General features: G+C 44.3%; 1 protein-coding gene and 1 pseudogene across 1 annotated transcript in view; both read right to left on the bottom strand.

The window, feature by feature from the left end:
- Window positions 1–20,961, bottom strand: part of Dis3 (exosome complex exonuclease RRP44-like protein Dis3) — a 43,381-nt gene that overhangs the window by 6,336 nt on the left and 16,084 nt on the right. Inside the window, exons 12-21 of the mRNA XM_050184021.2 lie at window positions 20,889–20,953; window positions 20,408–20,492; window positions 19,787–19,914; window positions 19,012–19,098; window positions 18,029–18,185; window positions 9,045–9,265; window positions 6,258–6,348; window positions 4,072–4,149; window positions 1,672–1,812; window positions 1,333–1,455 (exon numbers count right to left, since the gene is read on the bottom strand). Of these exons, the coding sequence (XP_050039978.1) occupies window positions 1,333–1,455; window positions 1,672–1,812; window positions 4,072–4,149; window positions 6,258–6,348; window positions 9,045–9,265; window positions 18,029–18,185; window positions 19,012–19,098; window positions 19,787–19,914; window positions 20,408–20,492; window positions 20,889–20,953 (1,176 nt within the window). The remainder of the gene's footprint in view (window positions 1–1,332; window positions 1,456–1,671; window positions 1,813–4,071; window positions 4,150–6,257; window positions 6,349–9,044; window positions 9,266–18,028; window positions 18,186–19,011; window positions 19,099–19,786; window positions 19,915–20,407; window positions 20,493–20,888; window positions 20,954–20,961) is intronic.
- Window positions 14,252–15,224, bottom strand: LOC140217040 (tigger transposable element-derived protein 4-like; annotated as a pseudogene).

Below are 20,961 nucleotides of genomic sequence, written 5' to 3'. Positions count from 1 at the left end.
AGTCTTTTTCATCGGGCGAGGACGAAAGGGCGTGCGCCGAGCTTTTCCTCCTCCCCTTTGGCTTGTGCGATCCGGCGCGGCGCTGCTTGAAAGTATTGCTGTCGCGTGCTGCAGAACGACTTCGAGATATTTCAGATCGTACTTTGTGAACTTTACGCAATGTCCGTTCATATTGGCCTGAAGGGCCACCATGGGAGATACCGGCGCTGCTATCGCAGTGACGCAGTAAACGACATTACGTAAAGCCTGTTTCACATGCAAGCGATTGAGCGAATGGAGCGAACAGCGGCGCGGCGCTGCGAAGCTTTTCGCGAGGTTTCGTTTCACATGCATTGCCGCCGCGCGACTTCCGCCGCTGCGAATATGAATGTTGCTGGCAAAAAACACGGGACTTTTAGCCAGTTTCGGTAGTTTGCGACTACCAACATAAGCATTGCTTTGTCCCTGCCTCTCAAATCTTTATATTATAAATACATATCCTGCGCTTAGCAATTAGCAATTCGTTGAAAACCTCTCTTGGCATGTTGCCCGTACCACGTGTAGCAGGTAAATAAACATCGTCCTATGCGCAGGCTTTCCCGCACTAGCCCTCCACTGACATGTAAGTGAGAATTTCATAGTAGTACACAGTTTCTGACATGCTAACCTCTTCAGCTACATCTCGAACAGTCAGGTAGCGGTTGAAACTAATCATTTCATTCACTTCCTCCACAGTGAAATCAGCAGAAATGCAGCCTTCTTTAAAACATTTAAAGCCTTAAGCTTTATCTAGACTAAGCTTCAAAAACAAAACAAGTTTTCAGTTTCTTTGACCTTCACACTAAGTCATGTAGCAAACTCAATGTAGTTAAAAATTCTGCAAGATTCAAATAATACTGAAATTTGTGCGAACAAAACAATCAATGCTACAGCCTATTCCTAAAGAAAGTTTAATGCCAGTCAGTCATTCTCAGCAATGATCACAAATTAGAACAAAACAAACCTACACATCTTTTTTTCTTCTTTTGACAGATATTTCCTCTGCCAAATGTAAAACTTAGGACACACTTTTTTGGTGCCTGCAGTCAACAGAGCATAGTTGCGAAGCACTGTTCCTCAAGTTGAGTATGCAGACATTAACATACTGTCGCGGCGCCGAAGGACAAACACACTAGTCAGCAGGAAAAGTAACAAGAGCGGACTGTTTTAAATCACCTGCTAGTCACTGCTTCTTTTCCTTCTTGTTTGGTGTGTTTTCTTTAAACACTGATATATATTTTCTAACCACCATCGTCCTTGCCGCACTACAGATACGGCAATATTGTTAGATGAAGAAGAAAACAAAGGACTTGCCTTAGGTTCCACTATCTTGATCACTACTTTTTGATGTTGGATGTTACGGCTGTCCACCGAGACTTGCACAACCAGCTGATCGAACTGATGCAACGTAATGTCCCCATACGACTGCGTACATGCCTGCAACCAAGAAAAAACCCCTCTTACTTGGACCCACGGTGCCGCGTGCCTCAGCTTTTCCTCTTGAAATGCCTCACACACTGTGCCTTTATGAACACAATAAGAAACACAGAAAACAGTCTACATGGGGCAGACTTGATACCAATGACCACAGTATGTGGCTAGCACAGGCTCGTTTACTGCAGCAACTGCAGCAGTTGTGCTGTTGGCACCCACCTCTTCGTCATACTTCCAGCCCTCTTCCTTGAGAAACATTGTTGTTTCCAGGCCGAAACGAGGCATCAAAACCTGCACTGCATTCTCACGAACAAAGAGCACATATCCTTCCTCATCAACCACTTTGTCTTGGAAGAACGCCTGTAGAAGAAAAAAGAAAGGATCAAGGAATGCAAGAGTAAACAAGTGCCTGCTGGAACAACTAGTGTAGAAGGAGTGAAATGGAAAAGCAAAGTTTTAGGGGTTTGCGAATCATGATTATTGAGACCGAATAGTACCAAAGCAAATCAAAGCGAATTGAATCTAGAATAGTTTTTTAATAGTTTTCGCTTAACGAACAGCCATTATCACAGTTGATATAAAATGATGTTCACATCCTAGTATTCTTAAGGTTAGCAAGTTTCTGTCATTACGTGGTAGTACTATGTTATGAAGCATTATTTATTAAATACACAAATTGAGCATCAGGAGCAGACAAGTAGTTCCTTTGCATGCAAAGGACTCTTCATAGAGTGAGAATGATTGCTGTATATATAGCCTGTAAAGTATGGCTACCTATGCAATGTAGCCAGGGGTGTATCCTGTAAGTCTCCACCTAGTGGACATATCCCTTTTGCCTGCTGTTGAAGTTCTGATTGGCTGGGCTGGGTCAGAAGGAAACAGGCACCCCCAGGCAATCAGCACTTCAGCAGCAGATGAAATGGACATGTCCACTAGGTGGACACTTACAGAATACCTCCCTACTCCACTACGAAAGTCCTCGTGTTTTGTGTCTATAATATGCCTGCAGGGGTGAAAATTTACCTTACTTTTGCTCAAAGTTTATGTTTAATTGACCATATTGACATGATGAAATATTCAAAAAGTATTAGCAAAATATTCGCACTTACAAATAGTGACAATTCATTTCGAAGACCGGATCGAAGAGGACACTATCCGATTCGTTATTCAATAGTTCTGAATATTTGCACACTCCTACAAATTTTACATAGGTAGTTATTTACATTATCCAACATAGGTAATTCTAAGGTAATCAATATATAACATGGCACCACGTAAGTAGCTAATTTGCCTATCTCCTACATGAAAACAGTCAGCTACTACTACAGTTAAACACACACCTAATCGCTCGGGGTGCAGCTAGCAATACAGTGAAACCCTGTACGCAATGTTCTCGGTTGCAGTTTCCTAGCTGCTACATTTTGCTTGCATGGTCCCTGGGCAAAGCCCGTGTAGTACTCCCACGTACTGTATTCTCACTCAACACATCACTCCATGGTATTACTGCACCATGAATCACGTTTTGGATAAGAGTTAAAGGTAAGATAAGGTAAATTTAGTAACAGGCACAGGACATACGCAGGTTAATGTATGAACATACTTTATATGATGTGTAAATACTAAATAGAACTTCTTGAAGGGGCAGCACAAGACGACAAAGACAGAAGGCAGGAACACACAGGACAGCACAGAACTCACAACTAACTTTATTCGAAGGCATACACAAACTTCTTATTGTCTGAGCATAGGCGCTCGCTAACGGGTAATGCCTACGCACATGTCGCATGGCATTGCTCTAAGCATGGGTGCACTCCAATCTACGAAGACACCACAATACTTTCCGCACATAGAAATCAGACTACAAGGGAGATTATTGAGGCCTACTATATCAGGAAAAAAGGATCACATTGTGTAAGCATGCCATCATTAAATTCGTATGACAGTGAATTGAAATTTTTAAACCGCCTGATAGTGTAGTATTAGATAACAGGATATTGCGTTTTTGCTTGTGCACTGATAATGACGCCATCGATGGGACAGCCCGTGGCTATGGGTTGTAGTACATAAGTTTGTGTATGCCTTCGAATAAAGTTAGTTGTGAGTTCAGCGCTGTCCTGTGTGTTCCTGCTTTCTGTCTTCGTCGTCTTGCGCTGCCCCTTCAAGATGTTCAACCAGTACCAACTCGCCCAAATGTTGATTCTTCTATACTATTCTATACTTATACTAATACAAAAAGTTGTGCAGCATCCACCAAATGGCAACTGGTGGTAGTCAACCATTGTGACAGGCAGTATCTATTAAATGCAAACTGAATAAAAGCTTGTTGCATGTTGCTGTCAGTCACCAATAATGCCAGTAACATTTCTGGCATGAACTTCATTCCTTTAAATTTCTTTTAAGCATCAATGGCAAAGTGTGGGCAAATAAACAGTATTCAGGTGATAGCTAGACTAATTTGCTTTATTTTTTATGGAGGATTTTTAAATGTTATGTTTCCATGATTCCTGTGTTCTCTCTCCATGGTTCCTTCCATAACGAACACTAAGATCAGGTTTTGCTGTGTTTACTGAGTAAAAGAGGCAATGATCGTGTTAATGCAAAACCCAAGATGTAAAATACCTGGGTGTAAAGGGCCACTGATGCTCGGCCAGCGTACTGCGCCATATTGTGACGATAGTTGAGATTATTGCACAGCTCCTGCAAATAAGATGGCCAAAGAGAAAACAAGAGCAGTTAAAATACACATACCCTTTGACATTAGCACAAAGAGTCTGAAGAGAGCTCAACATTATGCAAGACTTGACATTGACATTATAATGCTGATTCTCGCCATGCGTCCATGTCCGAGATCATCCACTCTTAGGAGGAAAACTTTATTAGTAGTACTCCATTGCAGCTTCAATTTTGAATTGAGACATGTAGAATAATGCTTCGTCAATAGATATCTGCATTAGGGTTCATATTGGTCACTTATTTCTCATGCAGGGGAATAATAATTTAACTTGTATTGAATGCTAATGAGAATGAGGTGTTTCTTTAAAATGGATGACCCTATACACCTTGCAAAATGTGATGGAAAGAACATATTTCTAGCTGGGTACATGCAGCTATCTTCTGAATTAAGAACTGTGTTGGGTAATGACCCACAAGCAATACTGTAAGGAAAGATTATCAGTACAAGCGTGCCTTGAAAACAGCCACTCAGGTCCTTGGGTCACATGGGTCGATTCAGTTCTTCCAGTACAGTTGTGAAGAAATAGACTAAATACACGGTGTTGCATGTTGCACATGTGGTTTTATCAAAATAAGGTACATCGCATGTCTTCCATGCCACATCTCATGCTGCTTTCTCCACCCCAGTTGCCCAGAGCCCCTGTGGCTGCCAAGAACTCCACCATCTAGCCAAGAGAATACAGGTAAACCTCGATATAACAAAGTAGGTAAAACTGGCAATTTGCTTGTTATATCAAAATTTGACCTCTTATGCAAATATAAGTACAGTCTCTGATCTATTTTTCTTACACGGATAGGGGCTGCAGAATCTTCCAAATTAGCGAGCAATCGAAAAAAGCAAATTTGAATGAGAAAACAATTCATTCTGATGAATTTGGGAGCCGGTGACAAATGATATGGTTTCATGCCGCATTGACGATACCTTCACATCGGCGGTACGAATTAAGTGAAGCCAGTCACGCTTTCGCATGCACTCCGCCCCCGTGGCTGATATCATCGCCTGCACCGGGATGACACTATCAGGAAAAGCGCCGGCAGTGGGGAGCGAATGCTTCATCTCTCTCTCTCTCCAACGAGTCACCAAAACTCGAGATTACACAACCTCCAATACTAAATGCGCGGGAAGAGAGCTTACATGATGCCACGCCATCTCAGCACACCCAGTCTTTGCACACGTTACACATTACCTCTAAAGCAGGGTGAATGGCTGCATATGCGCTCCACCGCGCTTACAGCCATGTGTAGCCACGGCCGAGATGCCCGCCAGAAATCGCGACGGGCGCCAGCTTACACCTTCCCCCTCCCTCCCCCCACATTTGCCTCTCGTGTGCTTTATTGTGTTACCGCGAGCGAGCTCCCCTCACCCTTTATCCCTATGCTCGCACGGTAAGGCGGCACTCGTGAAGCCACCATCGTTCTTGTCTCACCCTCACACACTTTCACTCACGCCTAAAGCACAAAGTGTGCGGGGCGCGATAGCATCTTATCGCACTTGGACTTTATATGGAATATGGTGCGGCTCCACTTCAACGGTAGCACTGTCACGCCACGCGCGATTTGAGGGGTGCCTTTGCAAACTACCGCTTGCAATTCAATTTCACCATCTGCGTCCGCGGAAGTTTCCATTTATTGTTTCAGCATTCCCTTACAGTGAAAGCGAAATTTCGTTATGTTGAAATAACATACAAATACACTTCGTTATATTGAGGTTCTAAATAGATTGTGTTCTATGGACAAAAGGTTATGAAAAGTTAAATACTTTGTTATATCAAGAATTTCGTTATACTGAAGTTCGTTATATCGAGGTTTAATGGTATTTCATTTTTTAGGACAGAGGAGTATGCACATTGAGCCCGTGTCCTCCACTGACATTCTATTCATGCATTGTTGCAATTCTTATGGACAACAAGCCTGAAAAAGTGACTTTAGCACTGACAAACGTTACATGTTATCCAGTGCTGTGTATTTCAGTGCTGTGAATAGCTTAATCATTGCATTCAACAACTACTACTACGCACCTACAAACAAAGCGGCATGTCAATGCAAGAACAATGGCTTCAGCTGTTTCTTACCTGGCATTTGTCTTTGTGGACGAGCTGTGGGTATGTTCCCTCTGCCCCAACACAAACAGCAAGCAATCGATGCACCATTAAGTCGGCATACCTGCCAAAACAAAAAAACCTGACTCACAGAAAGCATAATCCAGTTGAACCTCGACATAACGAACATGGATATAGCAAGTTTGTGGATATAACAATGTCAATCTAAAATGTTTCTTGTTGATATCCACCTGTAACAAATAATTGTTATAATGAATATGGGATTTAATAATGGCATTTCCATGTCAGATGGTACTTTGTTGTAACAATGTTGGATTGTAGGTAGAAGCATCACATAATGCAAAGATACAATGACACATTGCAGCAGGACAATCAGCATTATAGTGTATGCATGGCTTCCGGAGACAAGAACTTGAACAATATATACATTCACCTTTTAGCGTGAGTGTCTCTTATAGAGAAATTAGGTGTGGGTAAAACACATTGTATTGTAGAGAGCCACATGAACGTGTGTAGTCCTATATGTAGAAATGCATAAACCTCGATATAACGAACCTCGATTTAATGAAATTTGCAATGTAAAAAACTATCTTCATTTCCCGATCTTGGTTGAATTGAAAACCGTGTATTTATTTTTTTGCGGTTTAACGAAGTAGCTTTGCGACACAGTTTCGATTTAATAAGTTTTCGGCCATTTCAATCATCTACTTGGAGCCTCTACGGCTAGTACAAAAGTTATTTCAAGCGTGCTTCTGCATGAAAAGCTTGAGCAGCAAAACCGCTGTCAAATCGTGCGTGCCGGGATGCAGTAGGCAGGAAACACCACTGCACTATTTGTCGCATTGGTGAACAACCCGAAGAAGCACGAGAGCTGATGAGTCGTTCTGCGCGAGAGGAACGGGGAGGAAGTGAACATGTGGTAACGTGATCAAGCACACATTGGGGAAAGAGGGGGGGGGGGGGGGGCAGGAATGCACGCCTATCTGCCTTTTCCTCCTTGTGCACGTCTGTGCGGGAGCCACGTGCCGTATCATATCAATCTTGGAGGTAATCTCTCCGCAACAAGCCGAAATGGATGGTGCCATTACATGCATTTTGTTGTACCCATGCGTCTAAAGTTGGCAGTTGCGTAATCAGAAGTTTCTGAGACACAGTACGAAGCACTCGCTCACATTGTGACTGCAAGTTTGTGGTCATTGAGTGACATTTGTCAATGTTTGCCTGAGCGCGCACGACTTCGATAAGACTATAAACCTTACTTCGTGCAGTCTCTTTGGTATTGCCGCCAATGCTCCACCTTCCTGGTGAAACTGTCTCTTTTCTTTTTTTTTTTTGGCTCAGGACCAATATCCGTAACTTTTTACACTTTTGTTTTTGATTTCTGGGTGCTGGCTGTGGACACTCAGCTATAGCATCCAAGATTTACGGTGCTGCTTGAAGCAACACATGCAAATCTCAGACACCGTGAGCCACAGCGATGCATTGCTCTTGGTGTGATGTGCACCGCACGTGCTGGCACTCATAACCTCACTATTAGGATCTGACCTTGTGATTTGCTTATAAATGCTTACTAATAAGATATTATTTACCTGAAATGCTCCAAGAACTTGTTAAGTTGTTTTTAATGCCGAAACTTTAAAACCTCGAATGAACAAGATTTGCAATTTTACGAAGTTTTTCACTGCAAGTACAACTTCGTTATCTTGAGATTCGACTGTAGTATAATTACATACATCAAAACAATTTTCACAACACCAGCATAAATACACCAAATTTGATATACATCAGTACATATGCAGTTCAATGTGAAAAAACAGAAAAATTTGAGCCCCAGATGACACACAAGCATAAAACAGTTACAAGTATGGATGACTGTAAAACTAGCTGTTCTAACATTGTTTGCTCTAAATTGCTCTAAAATTTCTTAGCAACTGTTGCAAAAAAAAAAATTGTCATGATCCCTTTTTCTTTACTGTTGCACTAGTTGGGGGATCACAATTATCAAGAACACGCTTTGAAGATGTAATTTTGCAGGTATTGTCCTTCAATATAATGTGAATTTTAGCAATAACAATTGCTTCAATATGACAGCTATTAGTGACAGTACACCTTGCTTAAGTTCAGCATAATAAAGTAATTAAATGTACAGAACTGCAACATCTACCTTACTTTCATTCCCACAAAGGAAACGGGGGCAATTACTACCAAAGAAAATTAAGAGAAAATCTCCTATTTATGAATTACTTGCCAGGAGCACTGACCGGTACATCAATGCGACGTCATGGATATAAATGTATTTGCATCCATTTTGGTCAGGAAAAGCTCTCACAGCTTGCTAGGTTGAGCCTCTGATTCTTCTAGAATGCAATGTAGCCCTTCCTTGCTGGTAAGCAACTAAGTAGGCTCTTAAGATGCTGTAAAAGTTCACGGCATCATGGAAAGCTGATGTGGCACTGTCACCCATCTTTCGTTCCTTGCATCTTGTCCAGCTTACCCAGCCTTCTCTCTCGGTTAGAGTGGCGGTTTTGCTATCACAAAAGAATGATTTGCTAATGTAGCTTAACTTAATATTCCTCTTTAATTTCCTTTTAAACACTAAAGTTTAAGCTGCACTGCCTTAATTTGTGCAAGTGGTTTCCTGCCTCTTGCATATTCCCACCTTCAACATTATTTTTACACATCCATGTGAAAAAAAAATAAAAAGAAATAAAGTGTATCAACAGGGTTCTACTGCACTTTCACATAACATTTTTTTCCTGTGGCAATGATAATTCCACTGTAGCTGCCCTCTGACTGCACCTCCGAATAGGCGACGTGAAGTGAGTGTAGTAGGACATGGCAAGACCGTAGTGGAAGAAGTCCTCCAGGGCAACGCAGCCGCTGCAGAAGTAGAGCGCCCGTGCCATGCATCGTGTTGCCACCATGCGCAGCATCACGTTGAAGTAGGGACAGTCTGGCAGGACTGCCTTGTCCAACGACTCAGCCAGGTGGAGCCCACTGTCCACCTTCAGATCAAAGCCCTACCAAAGGAAGGTGATTGTTGTCATCACCATTATTAGCACTAGCCTAGTTAAGCTCACTCAGTGCAAGACAAAAGTCTTCTCCCAGATGCCTTCAATTGTTACTGTTTTTGCATTTCCTGAACCCCCCTTGGGGAAAAAAATCCTAATGTTATTTCTCCATTTAAAACTCTGCTGTCTTTACCTGCATATCCCTTCAAATGAAACTTATTCAGGTAGAGAGAAAAAACTAGTTTTGTACTAGAAGCATAAAGGCAAAAGCTTAAGTGGATGTCATAAATTTCAACAGTAGTTTTCGAGAGAAATAAAAAAAGGGGGGTCACAACTGTTTTGCACAGCACTTCTTTAGTATTTAATGCATGCAACTATTTTGGACAAATGAATTGCAAACATGGGATTAAAGCACAGAACTACGAGTAACAACACAAAAGTGTGATTTTGTAACGCTACTAAGTATCCTGTTGCAAATGAGGGTGCAGGCCTCAAGATATGTACACAAGCTGAAATAATGCTAACATCAAGCAGTGTCTTGAAAGCGGATAAATAGAATGCATTCTAGTTAGGCCTAACTCGTTTGCAATACTTTTGTCTGCAAGAGCACTCCATCTCAGTGAAATAAAATTTTGAAAGAAATGGTTGTACAATAAACCATTTTCCTTCCAAAACAAGAGCATAACTGATCATTTTATGCCACAGAGTCAATTCTGAACTGTGTGCATTACTTTTGGTGCACACACAACATGGCCGTTCAAGACTTCCATGTCTTAAAAAACATAAAACGACCACCACCACCTTCTCCCCATTGTGTAAGAAATGCGCGTCATTAGCGCAAGCACAAACAATGAGTTTTTATGCAGCAATGTTTGATGGGTGTGCATTACTACTGCAGACCAGTTAGGACTGTGCAAATGCAATTTATATGTGCATTGGCAGTGTACTGTGAAAGTAAATTACAGCATAGTAAATGAAATTTGGTGCCAATAGCATCTACAACTGTATATAACAATGGTTACTTATACAGTAAAGGCTCGTTAATTCATAACTCATTAATTTGAAACATCGGATAATTCGAAGTAGCAGCCGCAGTCCGTCCAGCAATGTATTGAAAGCAATATGTAATAACATCCTACTAATTCACACTGAAATCTGCACTGCCACCGATAAGTCGAACTCCGCACCACCGTGGATGGGGAGAGTTGCTGCACAGGCTGCTTTCCATCTGCGGCCCTTTGTTTAGGCCTGACTGGACAGAGACGCGTTTGCACCTGGCCATGGCATAGACGCCTCTGTTGCAAGTCGCTCCTCTTCTGTGAGGTTCAGTATAAACCTCAGAGGCGATAAAATCGTTGCCGTGCACTGTATGCTGTATGTGTGAGAGAAGGCGTGCGAAAGTGAGTTGGCGAACGCGGCTCAAACTTGCGTGCGTGCGCGAGGAATGCAGGGCGGACGCTCGCTCTCTCCTGTTCCACGCGAGGCATGGGGGTGAGGCGAAGGGGGGGGGGGGGGGGGTTCTTCGGCGGCTGCTGGTTACTGTGTGGCCATGCAGGCACCGTATCTTGAAAGCGATCTGCAATGTGGCCAAAGTGCGCGCCTGCGTGGGCCTTGTCTTCAAAGCGATCTGCAATGTTTGCAGGGTGCGCGTAGTGCCGGTAGCTTCATATGCGATGTGCTTTCTACATTTCATTCACACTGAAGCGAGAGCTGTACAAAGGTCAATTCGCTCGCTGCTACTGCCGCAATTCCTCCCTTCAGCGTTCTTCAGCGAGTTTTCACAGTCATTGAGCAAAATGTGTTCATGTTTACCTGTGCACGTGTGACACTGTACTTGTTATTTTAGTTAGTAAAGCGAATGTTTACACGGCCGATAAATCTACTATCCTTACGTCGCATAGCTATCTACTAAGTTCCTATCGCAGTCAATGCTTCACTTTTCGGGCAAAACTGCTACATTTTTTTTCCTCCACGCCCGTTGGCGCAACGAACGTGTGGATGGAGCAAGAGCCGTCGTTGGACACTTCGGACCGTGTTGGCCGTAACCGGTTACGTTGGCTGCTCTAGTGATTCGAAGTAGACATTGTTGTTCATGTTCACGCCAACGTGACGTAGCATGTGTGCGCGCATGTTCACACCACGTCGGACTATATACGCACCTTAACCAGGCGATTTCTTTCTCTGACTTTCGTCAGTTCGAATTTTTCTGTAATCTGAATTTTCGTTGCATTACCGTGGAATTTGAATTAACAAGCTTTTACTGCAGCAAACAACTATGGCAGCTATCTAACTCCACTTTACTGTATTTCTAACTAAATTTTCTAACTAAATTTTACTGTATTACTCACGATTTTCTCTCGCCAATGGGCAAAGAAGATTACCCACAGTCATGCAAAGCACAGTTTGGGGTCATACTACATAAATATTTATTTGTCATTTTTCAGTCTTTTTGCCCTTCTTCAATGGCTGGTGCAATGCCAAGCCTTCGTTACTGCCAGTATGAGCACTTGCTGCGATGAGTGATAAGAAATGAATAGGAATAACAGTACCATCCTTACATAATACGGGCACCGGATGCAATAACACACAACTACACTTGATTATACAGTCGAATCTCGATATATCGAACAGCGCAGTGATCGCGAAATAGTTCGATATAGCCAGAATTTGATATATAATATCACGCAAAAAACATGTAAAAAACTTTTGCAAACCAATCAACGAACCAAGGGCGCGATCAGGGATCGTTGTTTCGAGCGCATGGTCGATTGTGCCGCACGGGATTTGCCTAGGCCGCACCGACGTCGTCAGCCGCACAAGGTCGGAGTGGCCTAGGCCAAACGCATGCGGTGAACAATGATCCTTGGTTGCGCCCCAATCCTGGCGCAGGTAATATGTACTAGAAGCTTCACACAAAGTATTTATTTACAGTCAAACCCGGCTATATCAAACTCGCAAAAAAACTCCTATCAGTTCGATATAGAGCATAATTCGATATAAGCCTGCTAAATAATTGGATGTCATAAAAGCACATACCATTTATAAAATCACTTTATTGACGAAACTAGCTTAGTTTCGCATTAATTAGTCCTACATTTTCTTCTACTTGGGCAATTTCGCTGCCTGCGACGCACGCACTTCCCCGCGATGTCTAAGGAGTCGGAGCAGCTGAGGCCGCAACCTTCCGCATTCGCGCAGAAGCACCGGACTAATGCGAGTGCATCAATAATTTCGGAAGATATGGGCAAAGGATCGAAGTTGCTTTCCTCAACGTGCCTACTTTCATTTGTGCTCGGTACGATGTCAGCGATGTAGTCTTCGTTTCCGGGCTCTACCGTGGTCGCAATCTCTGCACTCACAAACTCGTCCACCGTTGATTCGAATGTCCCGGAAATTTTGACAGCTCGCTCCGAACTTCGGCAACACCGGCAACGGCTTCGTCGCATTCATCAGAATTTACAGTCATCACTGAGCACGCGGAAACCGGCACGTATGAAGAATGCCTCGTACACGGCCGTGCGTACGCATCGGGCGCCATGGGCACCAGGTTGCGAGTCTGGCCACTTTAGCCCTAATCGTGCCGAGAGTGCTCCTCGGAATCTTGCACGCTGCGGGGACATAGCATTCGACGCGATTTATGATTTCTATCTTCACGACGAAAGGCAAATTCTGCCGCTTCATCACGGCAACACTGCGGGAGAAGGCCCACAAGGCGCAAGCACGAAAAACCGGAGAAGCAGCCAGTCAACTCGCACTTTCGCCATCTTGCACGAAGAGTGCACAACAACCTCTGATTGGCTGTCTGAGCAAGCGCTGTAGGCGGGCCAGGATCATTTTTTGCTGGGGAGTGTCGATAGATAGTGATCTAAAGAAAGGAAGGACGCTTGATTCTGCAACCCGTGAGGGAGCACGGCGAAGCGTCGTCAGGGGAGAGGGAGTGGGAAGTGAAAGATGACAGAGGAAGAGGGAGGATAATAGACTTCACTATGCGCGACACGGGGAGTGTCGACGGCTCGCCCGAACAGCCTGAGGCAGCGCGGTCACGGTAGGGAGAGCGGTTGGATGGAGCCGCGCCGCCGGGTTTCCTTGCTACCGCGAGGGAAAGCCAACTTCTGGGGCACTTTTCCGCCGCTTGACGTTCGATATATCGGGAGTCACTGCAATATTTGTTCGATGTAAGCGTAATTTTTGCTATATATACTCATTGTAACTATACCGTGACCAGAAATTGTTCGATATAGTCGGGTTCGACTGTATTTGGCTGAAAGTACTGCAGCAGTGTAGCCTGCTTCTTATAGGCAGCTGCATGCTTAAACATGGAGTCCTCAACATTGTCTAAATGATCGACAAGCGATAGGCCGGTGCCACAGTAGCGGCGTAGAAGGGCCAAAGCAGCTATAGCACCAGTTGAAGTCGGGAGCGGGACAACACCAGCGCTTGCGGGATTAACCTCGGCAGCATCTTCGTTTAGCCGCTACTTCTGCTGCGATCTTCAAGTCTGTCAATCGAAGCATTTTGAAACACTGTCAATAACAAAGTATTAAGTGGCATCTGCCAAGGTGTCTATGAGTGAGCCCAGTGAGCTCCTGCTGTCACGCGTCTTTGTGAATGCAAACCCCTAGTTCTCGCGAAGTGCGGCAGGCACAAAGTGCCACACTGAGGAGGAGTCAATGCGGCATATGTATGCACCACTGACGTTGTCCAGAGGAGGCGTTGCGTTGTTTAACTAGCCAAGCCGCTATGTGCGTATGCTGCTACATTCAAATGGTGCCCTCGGCGCAATCACAGCAGTAGGGAACGCCCATTGTGCCACCACTATCTTCAAGGGTGTTGAAGGAAAGCTCACCGCCTGTTAACAGAGTGCACGAGGTCTGGGGTGGAAAAGTTCGATACAGTAGCCAACCGATTTTCCGGACCTGGAGGGGACAGAAAAATAGTCCGAATAAAAGAACAGTTCGAAAAATCCACGAGTCGCGAGTCCGAACTTTATTCCAGCTAAACTGGACTGAAAAAGTCGCCAATGGTCCCTTGTTTTAAATGCCTGCTTTTTGTAACGACGTCTGCTTAAATCTGTGCAAGTGTTATGTTCTCGTCATAGACACTACAGAACAATATTAGAGTGTTGACAACGTCTTGCGTTTATGGTTGCGGGCAGCCAGCGGCGTCGTCGTATAAGTCCGAGTCACTTTGCGGCAGTACAGTCACCTGGCGCACGATCTCATCATCCGTAAGCTGCGCGCACAACTCTATGTTGTTGTCGATCGCGGCAAACTCGTGAAAAGTAACAACAGTGGGACGGTCCATCCCACTGCTGCGCAAGTCGGCAATCAGCTGCTCACCAGTGTCAATGTTTTCAACGGTGCCGTTTGCCTCTTCGGCCATGGGCTCTTCAGATTTGCAAAATCCAGCATGCCTAAAACAATTTGCAATTGTCGAAGGCTCAACAGCCTTCCAGGCATCTGCGAGTATGCCGAGTGCCGAGAACAGGCTAGTGGAGTACGTCTTCCTGTTGTCAAAGCACATGAGTGTGTAGCCAAGTAAATGGGCCCGGTAGTGCACCTTGAAGTTTTTAATGACCCCTTGATCCATGGGCTGGAGCACACTCGTTATATTCGGTGGCTAGAATTCAAGATGAATAGCCTGCAGGTTGTTTGCGGTGCTGTGCACCCCGAAGTTGTCTACAACTGTTACCACTTGCCTCTTCTGGCACTCAAACATCTGGTCCAGACAGCGGACATAATCTTCGAACAAGCTTTGTAATCCAGGCCTTTGTATTACTGCCATGGCACACAGGCAGGTTCTTCGCAGCCTTAAAGCAATGTGGGTTTTTCGCCTTTCCTATCACTAGAAGGGGCAGCTTTTCCGTGCCAACCGCATTTGCCCTGACCATGACAGTTACCCTCTCCTTACTATGCCTCCCACCAGCGCAGGCCTCATTAGTAAAGGAAAGTGAACGGTCCGGCAGCATTCTGAAGAATTGGCTTGTCTCGTCACAATTAAAAATGTCTGCAGGAGCATACTCTAGCAGCAGAGCCTTCAACTTACTCGTCCGGTAATCCGTGACAGTAGATTGATCCATGGCACCACTCTCCCCGCAAACTTTCTTGAAAGAGACTCTGTGCCTTTATTAAACCCACGGATCCACCCATCGGTGAACTTGAAGTCCTGAATGCCCATTTTTAAAGGGACCCTGAAACGATTTTGACAATTTTCTACAAAAGTACTGAGCCGTTAGAGTAGGTCCTTCTGATCATTAATTGACACATCTAAATGCTCCGCGTAACGCATGTAATTTATTATAAGGTTTTAAAAATGCACATCGCTGCCGATCGCAGCACGCTGCTCGGCGGAATTTTAAGCCGCCCCGACCCATATGACGGAAATCACCCATATGACGTCAGTGGGGCGAGCTATCCGATTGGCTGATGAGGGTGCATGATCGATAATTTTTCCAACTTTATGGTAAACAAACGATGTTTGTAATAGTTGGAATGTTAGTTCATTTGTTTTTATAAAAAGAAAGTAACATAAAGAGAATGCACAAGAACAATTTTTCAGTACACTTTTAAGCACTTCCGGCAACACAGCAAGTGTCGTCTGCTTGTGTTACAACGTGCTCCGTCTTTGACGAGAGCTTCGCCGTCAGTGTCGGTCTGTCTTTTCGCGAGCGCTATGATTCGACTTGTTGCGGTGTGGACTGCAAACATAGCGACTGGCAATATGTCAAGCTGCGACATCGTGTCCCTGTGCAAGCCAGTAGATGAGCGGACTGGCTGCAGCGCATTCGACTGCCGCTATCCGATGGGCGCCAGGATTTGCGCGATTGCGGCTGTCACTTTACACTGGAAGATTACTAACACAATAGTGTTTCGCGAGTCCGGTATTAGGGTAAACGCAAGCGCAAGCGGACAGGGCCTGGCCGTGTCCCCTTCCGTGTCGTTTCATGGGATGAACAGAAGCGCAAATGTGAGTGGTCTGCACGGTGCAGCCACCTGGTGGCATAGAGCTCAACCACACACAGTAGCAGTAGCAAAATGTATTCTTCTTTGCTGCTGGTGTCAATTTTTCGCAGGAGTGTAATTGTTAAACACGTTGTTTTTGGTAACGTTTAAAATATTTTACACTTGGTAAGAGTAATATTAGCTCTTTCTTTGGCTGGTTAAGCTCTGCGCCAACGGGTGGCTGGACCATGGAGACTGGTCAGGCAGCTCACGTACGTCTACGCTAAAGTTCCTTCATCAGCTTGAATTTATGCCTCCACTGTTCCGTCGAAACGTTCTGCTAGTGTGTGATTACTGGAATACCAGACACGTTCGGCGCTACGACAGAATGCTCGGAACACACACTGCTTCGATAGCTCTCGCTTGGGGTTGACGGCCAAGCCGCTAGCGGAGACGTTTCACGCGGGCGGGAACGGGCTCCAAAACAACTGTAAGTGGACGATGTGACGTTGCATCGTGACGCAGAACCAGTGAAGGCGGAGCTGAGCCCCGATCGCTCGGTGAACAAGTTGAGGAGGAAAAGCATGGCTAGAGAGGAGGGTAACTTGTAATCGCTTGTTGCTCCATTAATACGTAACGCTTCACTTAAATTATGGTGCGAATATTCTACTTAAGCTGTACAGGGGCCCTTTAAAGCGAGCATCTTGGCTTTCTGCTTGAGCATGCTGCCCAAAATGAGGAGGTTCTTTGCTAGGATCCCTTTCAACCACAGCTGCAGGGCCTCTTCAAGCTTCGTATGTTGTCCTTCCTGGTCATTTTTTTTGTAGTTTTGCAGTGCAACTGGTTGACTGCAGACAAGATCTTTTCTTTGTTTTTCACATAATCAAACAAGGTCTGTTTGGAGATATTAAACTCCTTCGTGACGTTGACTTGGATCAGTCCTTGCTCAATAAGCCTGATGATGGCAGCCTTGTTGTCCGGCGGCATGGTCGAACATTTTCCATGCTTCTTCGACACATTTGGTGGAAGCGGGTGAAGAGCAGGAGCCATGGCGTCGAAAACACGTCGGCGTTGCGCTGAACGAACGGCCGCAACACACTGAAATAGCGATGATATGTTGTACGGTGGCTAGTGATGGCAGGCGATGATTTCAATTGCACTGTACTGGATAAAAGCCGGTGGATCACTGCTGGACGAAAACATGCGGGACACCACCTACAACACCAAGGCAAAACTGATGATGATGGTGGTTATCGTGAGCATGACCTGGCATTCATAGGTGGTGTCCAAAACTGGCTGTGCATGATTGGTTTTCGGCTCTCAAAATCACTTCCACCGCAGGCTACAGGCAAAAGCATGGCCTTTAAGATTAGCGTTTCTTACAACAGGCGCCATCGTTGCCGTGTGGATTTGGACACCTTCTACACTTGCTAATCAAATTACTATACCGATCCAAGCCCCTTCACGTTCGGTCCGAAGCTCGTCAGGCGGTTCAAGATTCAAAATGGCGTCCTCCCCGACTTATAGCGCTGGTCCGCCGCAGCAAATTTTGTCCGGAAAATCAAACTTCTGGCTTTACATTGTCCGAAAAATCAGTCGCAAGAATGCATTAGCTCTATAGGAGCCCTGATGGTGCATTTATGATGTCCGGAATATCCATCAAGTCCGAATTTCTGGAGTTCGAAAAATCGGCTGGCTACTGTATATCCACTTTACATCCAACCTCATTCGAAATAAAAAATTTTAAATGCATGCGATTTTCGAGGTGATATTGAAAGTGTTCGATATATCGAGGTTTATGAAGCTATGTCACGAAAAAGAAGTGACTTGCCTTGGACGAGCCAGCCTTTACAAGAGGCTCCAGATTCGCCGGTGCAGGTGATGGATGTCGTCTGAGCAAGGCACACTCAGGGAACTCTTGGAAGATGTGCTTGGCCACAGAGCCGTTGGCCAGCAACATGAATTCCTCCACCATTGAGTTTGTTTCCCTGGAGGTTTCAGCAAGGGTTATATTAGAGTCTTGTTCAGCAGGAAATTTGAAAGGTAAAGGACCCTGAAGCTTCACAAGCAAGAAGCATGAAATAATTAACACATTTCACAAAGCGGGATATCAATTGGAGTGTAATCTTGAGACTGACAGCACAATGTACTTTCTTTTTTATTAACAAATCGCAATCTGTAATAGCATTGACCAATAAGACTAGCCTCCAACCAACAGTCACCCATAGGAAGATAGCTCATCTAACTCGTTCGTTTTTTCTCAACAACTTTATAGTAAGAAATGAAACCTGGATTCTGGTCATGTTTCCAGCCACATGTAATATCATCAGCTTGAATCCATCACTGACAGGCTGATTTTTCAGACTTGAAAGTGACCGCCAATGTGGTAAAAAAATTGAGCAGCCCCAACCCTACCACACCCCATCCCGCAAGAAACAAACAAATTTAGTGAAAAATAAAAAAATTTTGTTACCAACAGTCAGAAAGATCCTTAACATACTGTTCACCCAATTATACCCTAAAGCTTACAATACATCCTTGAATTTTTGTAATGCATTTTGCATTCAACAACACACAGTCCGATGTGCATCATCAAAATATGGCAAAGGTAGAGATCCCAACAGCCCATAGACTGAACCATTTTATTCCAGATGCAATAAACTATGTCAAAATTACTTCAGCTGATGCCAAGCAAAACAATTTCACAATTCCCATATGTTTAGATAGGAGCTCTTGAGGTAAAGCTTGTTCTCAACACACAAACTTGCATTCAATTAATATGTAGTGAATATTTAAGAGAAAAAGAACACTCACAAAAGTTGCTTCGTCTGGACATCAATGGGGTCGTGAGTTTCAGAATCCACATGAAACCTGACCTCTGTTGAGGCAAGTGTAAGTGCCCTGAAAGAGATTTTTCACGTATTTTTTTTTTCTGCAATTGAAGAATACCAAGGGGTGTCTTCAGGTTTTCATGGGCACTGCTAATGGAGCACTAATGGAAAAAGGCAAAACAACTCACAGCTCAGCACGTATGTGGTTCTTATTTTGAGCAATAGTGCCTGCTCAGACAGGCATTATTAGACCTTATCAGTGTAACATGACTGTGTGTTCACGCATATGTTCGCATGCGTGCGTGTATGTGCGTTGTGTGTTCAAGAGTCTAGTGTAGATCAGACGCTACTCAACACCAACACTGCTCAACCTACAAAGCAAATAGCTTCCAGAAAGCTGGAACGAGGTATTTAAAGGGAGAGTGTGAGTGTTGATGATGGGATTTCCGCAGCTTGCACGGATGAAGCAGACCCTTATGAGGGCCACATAGGCTGCACAGAAGGGCCATGCAGTCCTTATGTTGAAGACCTCTGCTGCAGAGAAAGCATGCATGCAACTGTTTGCACTGAAGTTTCCTGATCGGTTACTTAAACAGTCGATGGCCAAAGCTCAATGACTTCTGAACCTGCACCTATTAATATAACACTGAACACTGTGAGTAGAAACAAACAAACCAACCAACAAACAAACAAACGAATTCGCATTCTGAGCTCCAGGAGTCATAACTGAGTACAGAGCAGAGCAATGCATTGCTTACCCATTTGCAATTCGTCTTGCTTTGAGCAGCTTGGCAAGTTTATTCAGACCCCGCAAGCCTAATGTCAACTCATCTCCTTTGGCTTTGTCATCAATGCGTGCTTGGGCCTCAGCATATGTTAGTGCGGCCTGTTTTGGGGGAATAGAATGAAAACAAACCATTGCATGCACCAGTACTAGAGACAAATAAGCATACCTCGTGTTATTACAAACAACAAGGCCTGATCAAAATTAAGGTATTTTGGAATTTACAAAAATCAAAACAAACTTAGGCTACCAGAGGTCCCCCATTCTTCATTGGTTGGTGTACATAAGTGCTGTATGAGATTAGTCATAGCTGCTGCGACTGTCTCATCATTATCTCGAGTAGTGGATGCCTGAACGTCAGAGCCAATGAAAAAGCACTTTTATTGAAGACAAGTCTTGTAAATATAGGCCCATAGAAACAAGTGGCTAGGCTACTTCATAATGCAGGATTTAAATAGTACTTTTCAGGCCATAAAGTGGACAGGAGAAAGAAGTAGTTCTTTTCCCCTACATTTCTAACAATTTATTTATGCTTCACATTCTGACCATGCAGTCTTAACGATACAGAGAGAGTCCTGCACAGTAGTTGCCTTACCCTTGACTTTATGATAGATTTGTGAAAGTCCGTATTGACCACCTCGGCTTCTGGTGTTATCTCCCAGACTACAGAAAAGGCCAACCTACGCAAAAGCAAGACATCAGTATTTCACTCTGGTTAGGACATCAGACTCTATCAATGTTTGCAAGGACCAGAAAGATAAGCTGCTCATGGCACACCTCATATGAGCAAAGAACACATAGAACGTTAATAAGAGATTATACCCAGGACATTGCCGATCAGCATATGTTTCATGACAGCCTTATGTAGTAGAGCCCCAAGGCAACTTGTTGCAAAGTTTTTTTTCTAAAGGCACACAAACTTCCCAAACATTGCTACCCTTTCTTTTCACCGAACACAAGAAATTTGGACTGGCATTTTTTACGCTGCTGTATCTAGTGGGTGCACAAAACAGCAGCAGAATTGATCTATGCACCACAAACAGGAGTGTGAAAACAGCGTGAGCTGCTTATCTTGCCTCTCCTCTCCTCCTCGCAAGGAACACAGGTCTGAGCTCAACAACTCTGGAACCATGTCTATCCTCTGCAAAG

Source organism: Dermacentor andersoni, chromosome 4 (genome assembly GCF_023375885.2).
Source record: "Dermacentor andersoni chromosome 4, qqDerAnde1_hic_scaffold, whole genome shotgun sequence".
NCBI lineage: Eukaryota > Metazoa > Arthropoda > Arachnida > Ixodida > Ixodidae > Dermacentor > Dermacentor andersoni.
Note: the sequence above shows the minus strand (reverse complement) of the source record. Positions and strands in the feature narration are given on the sequence as shown.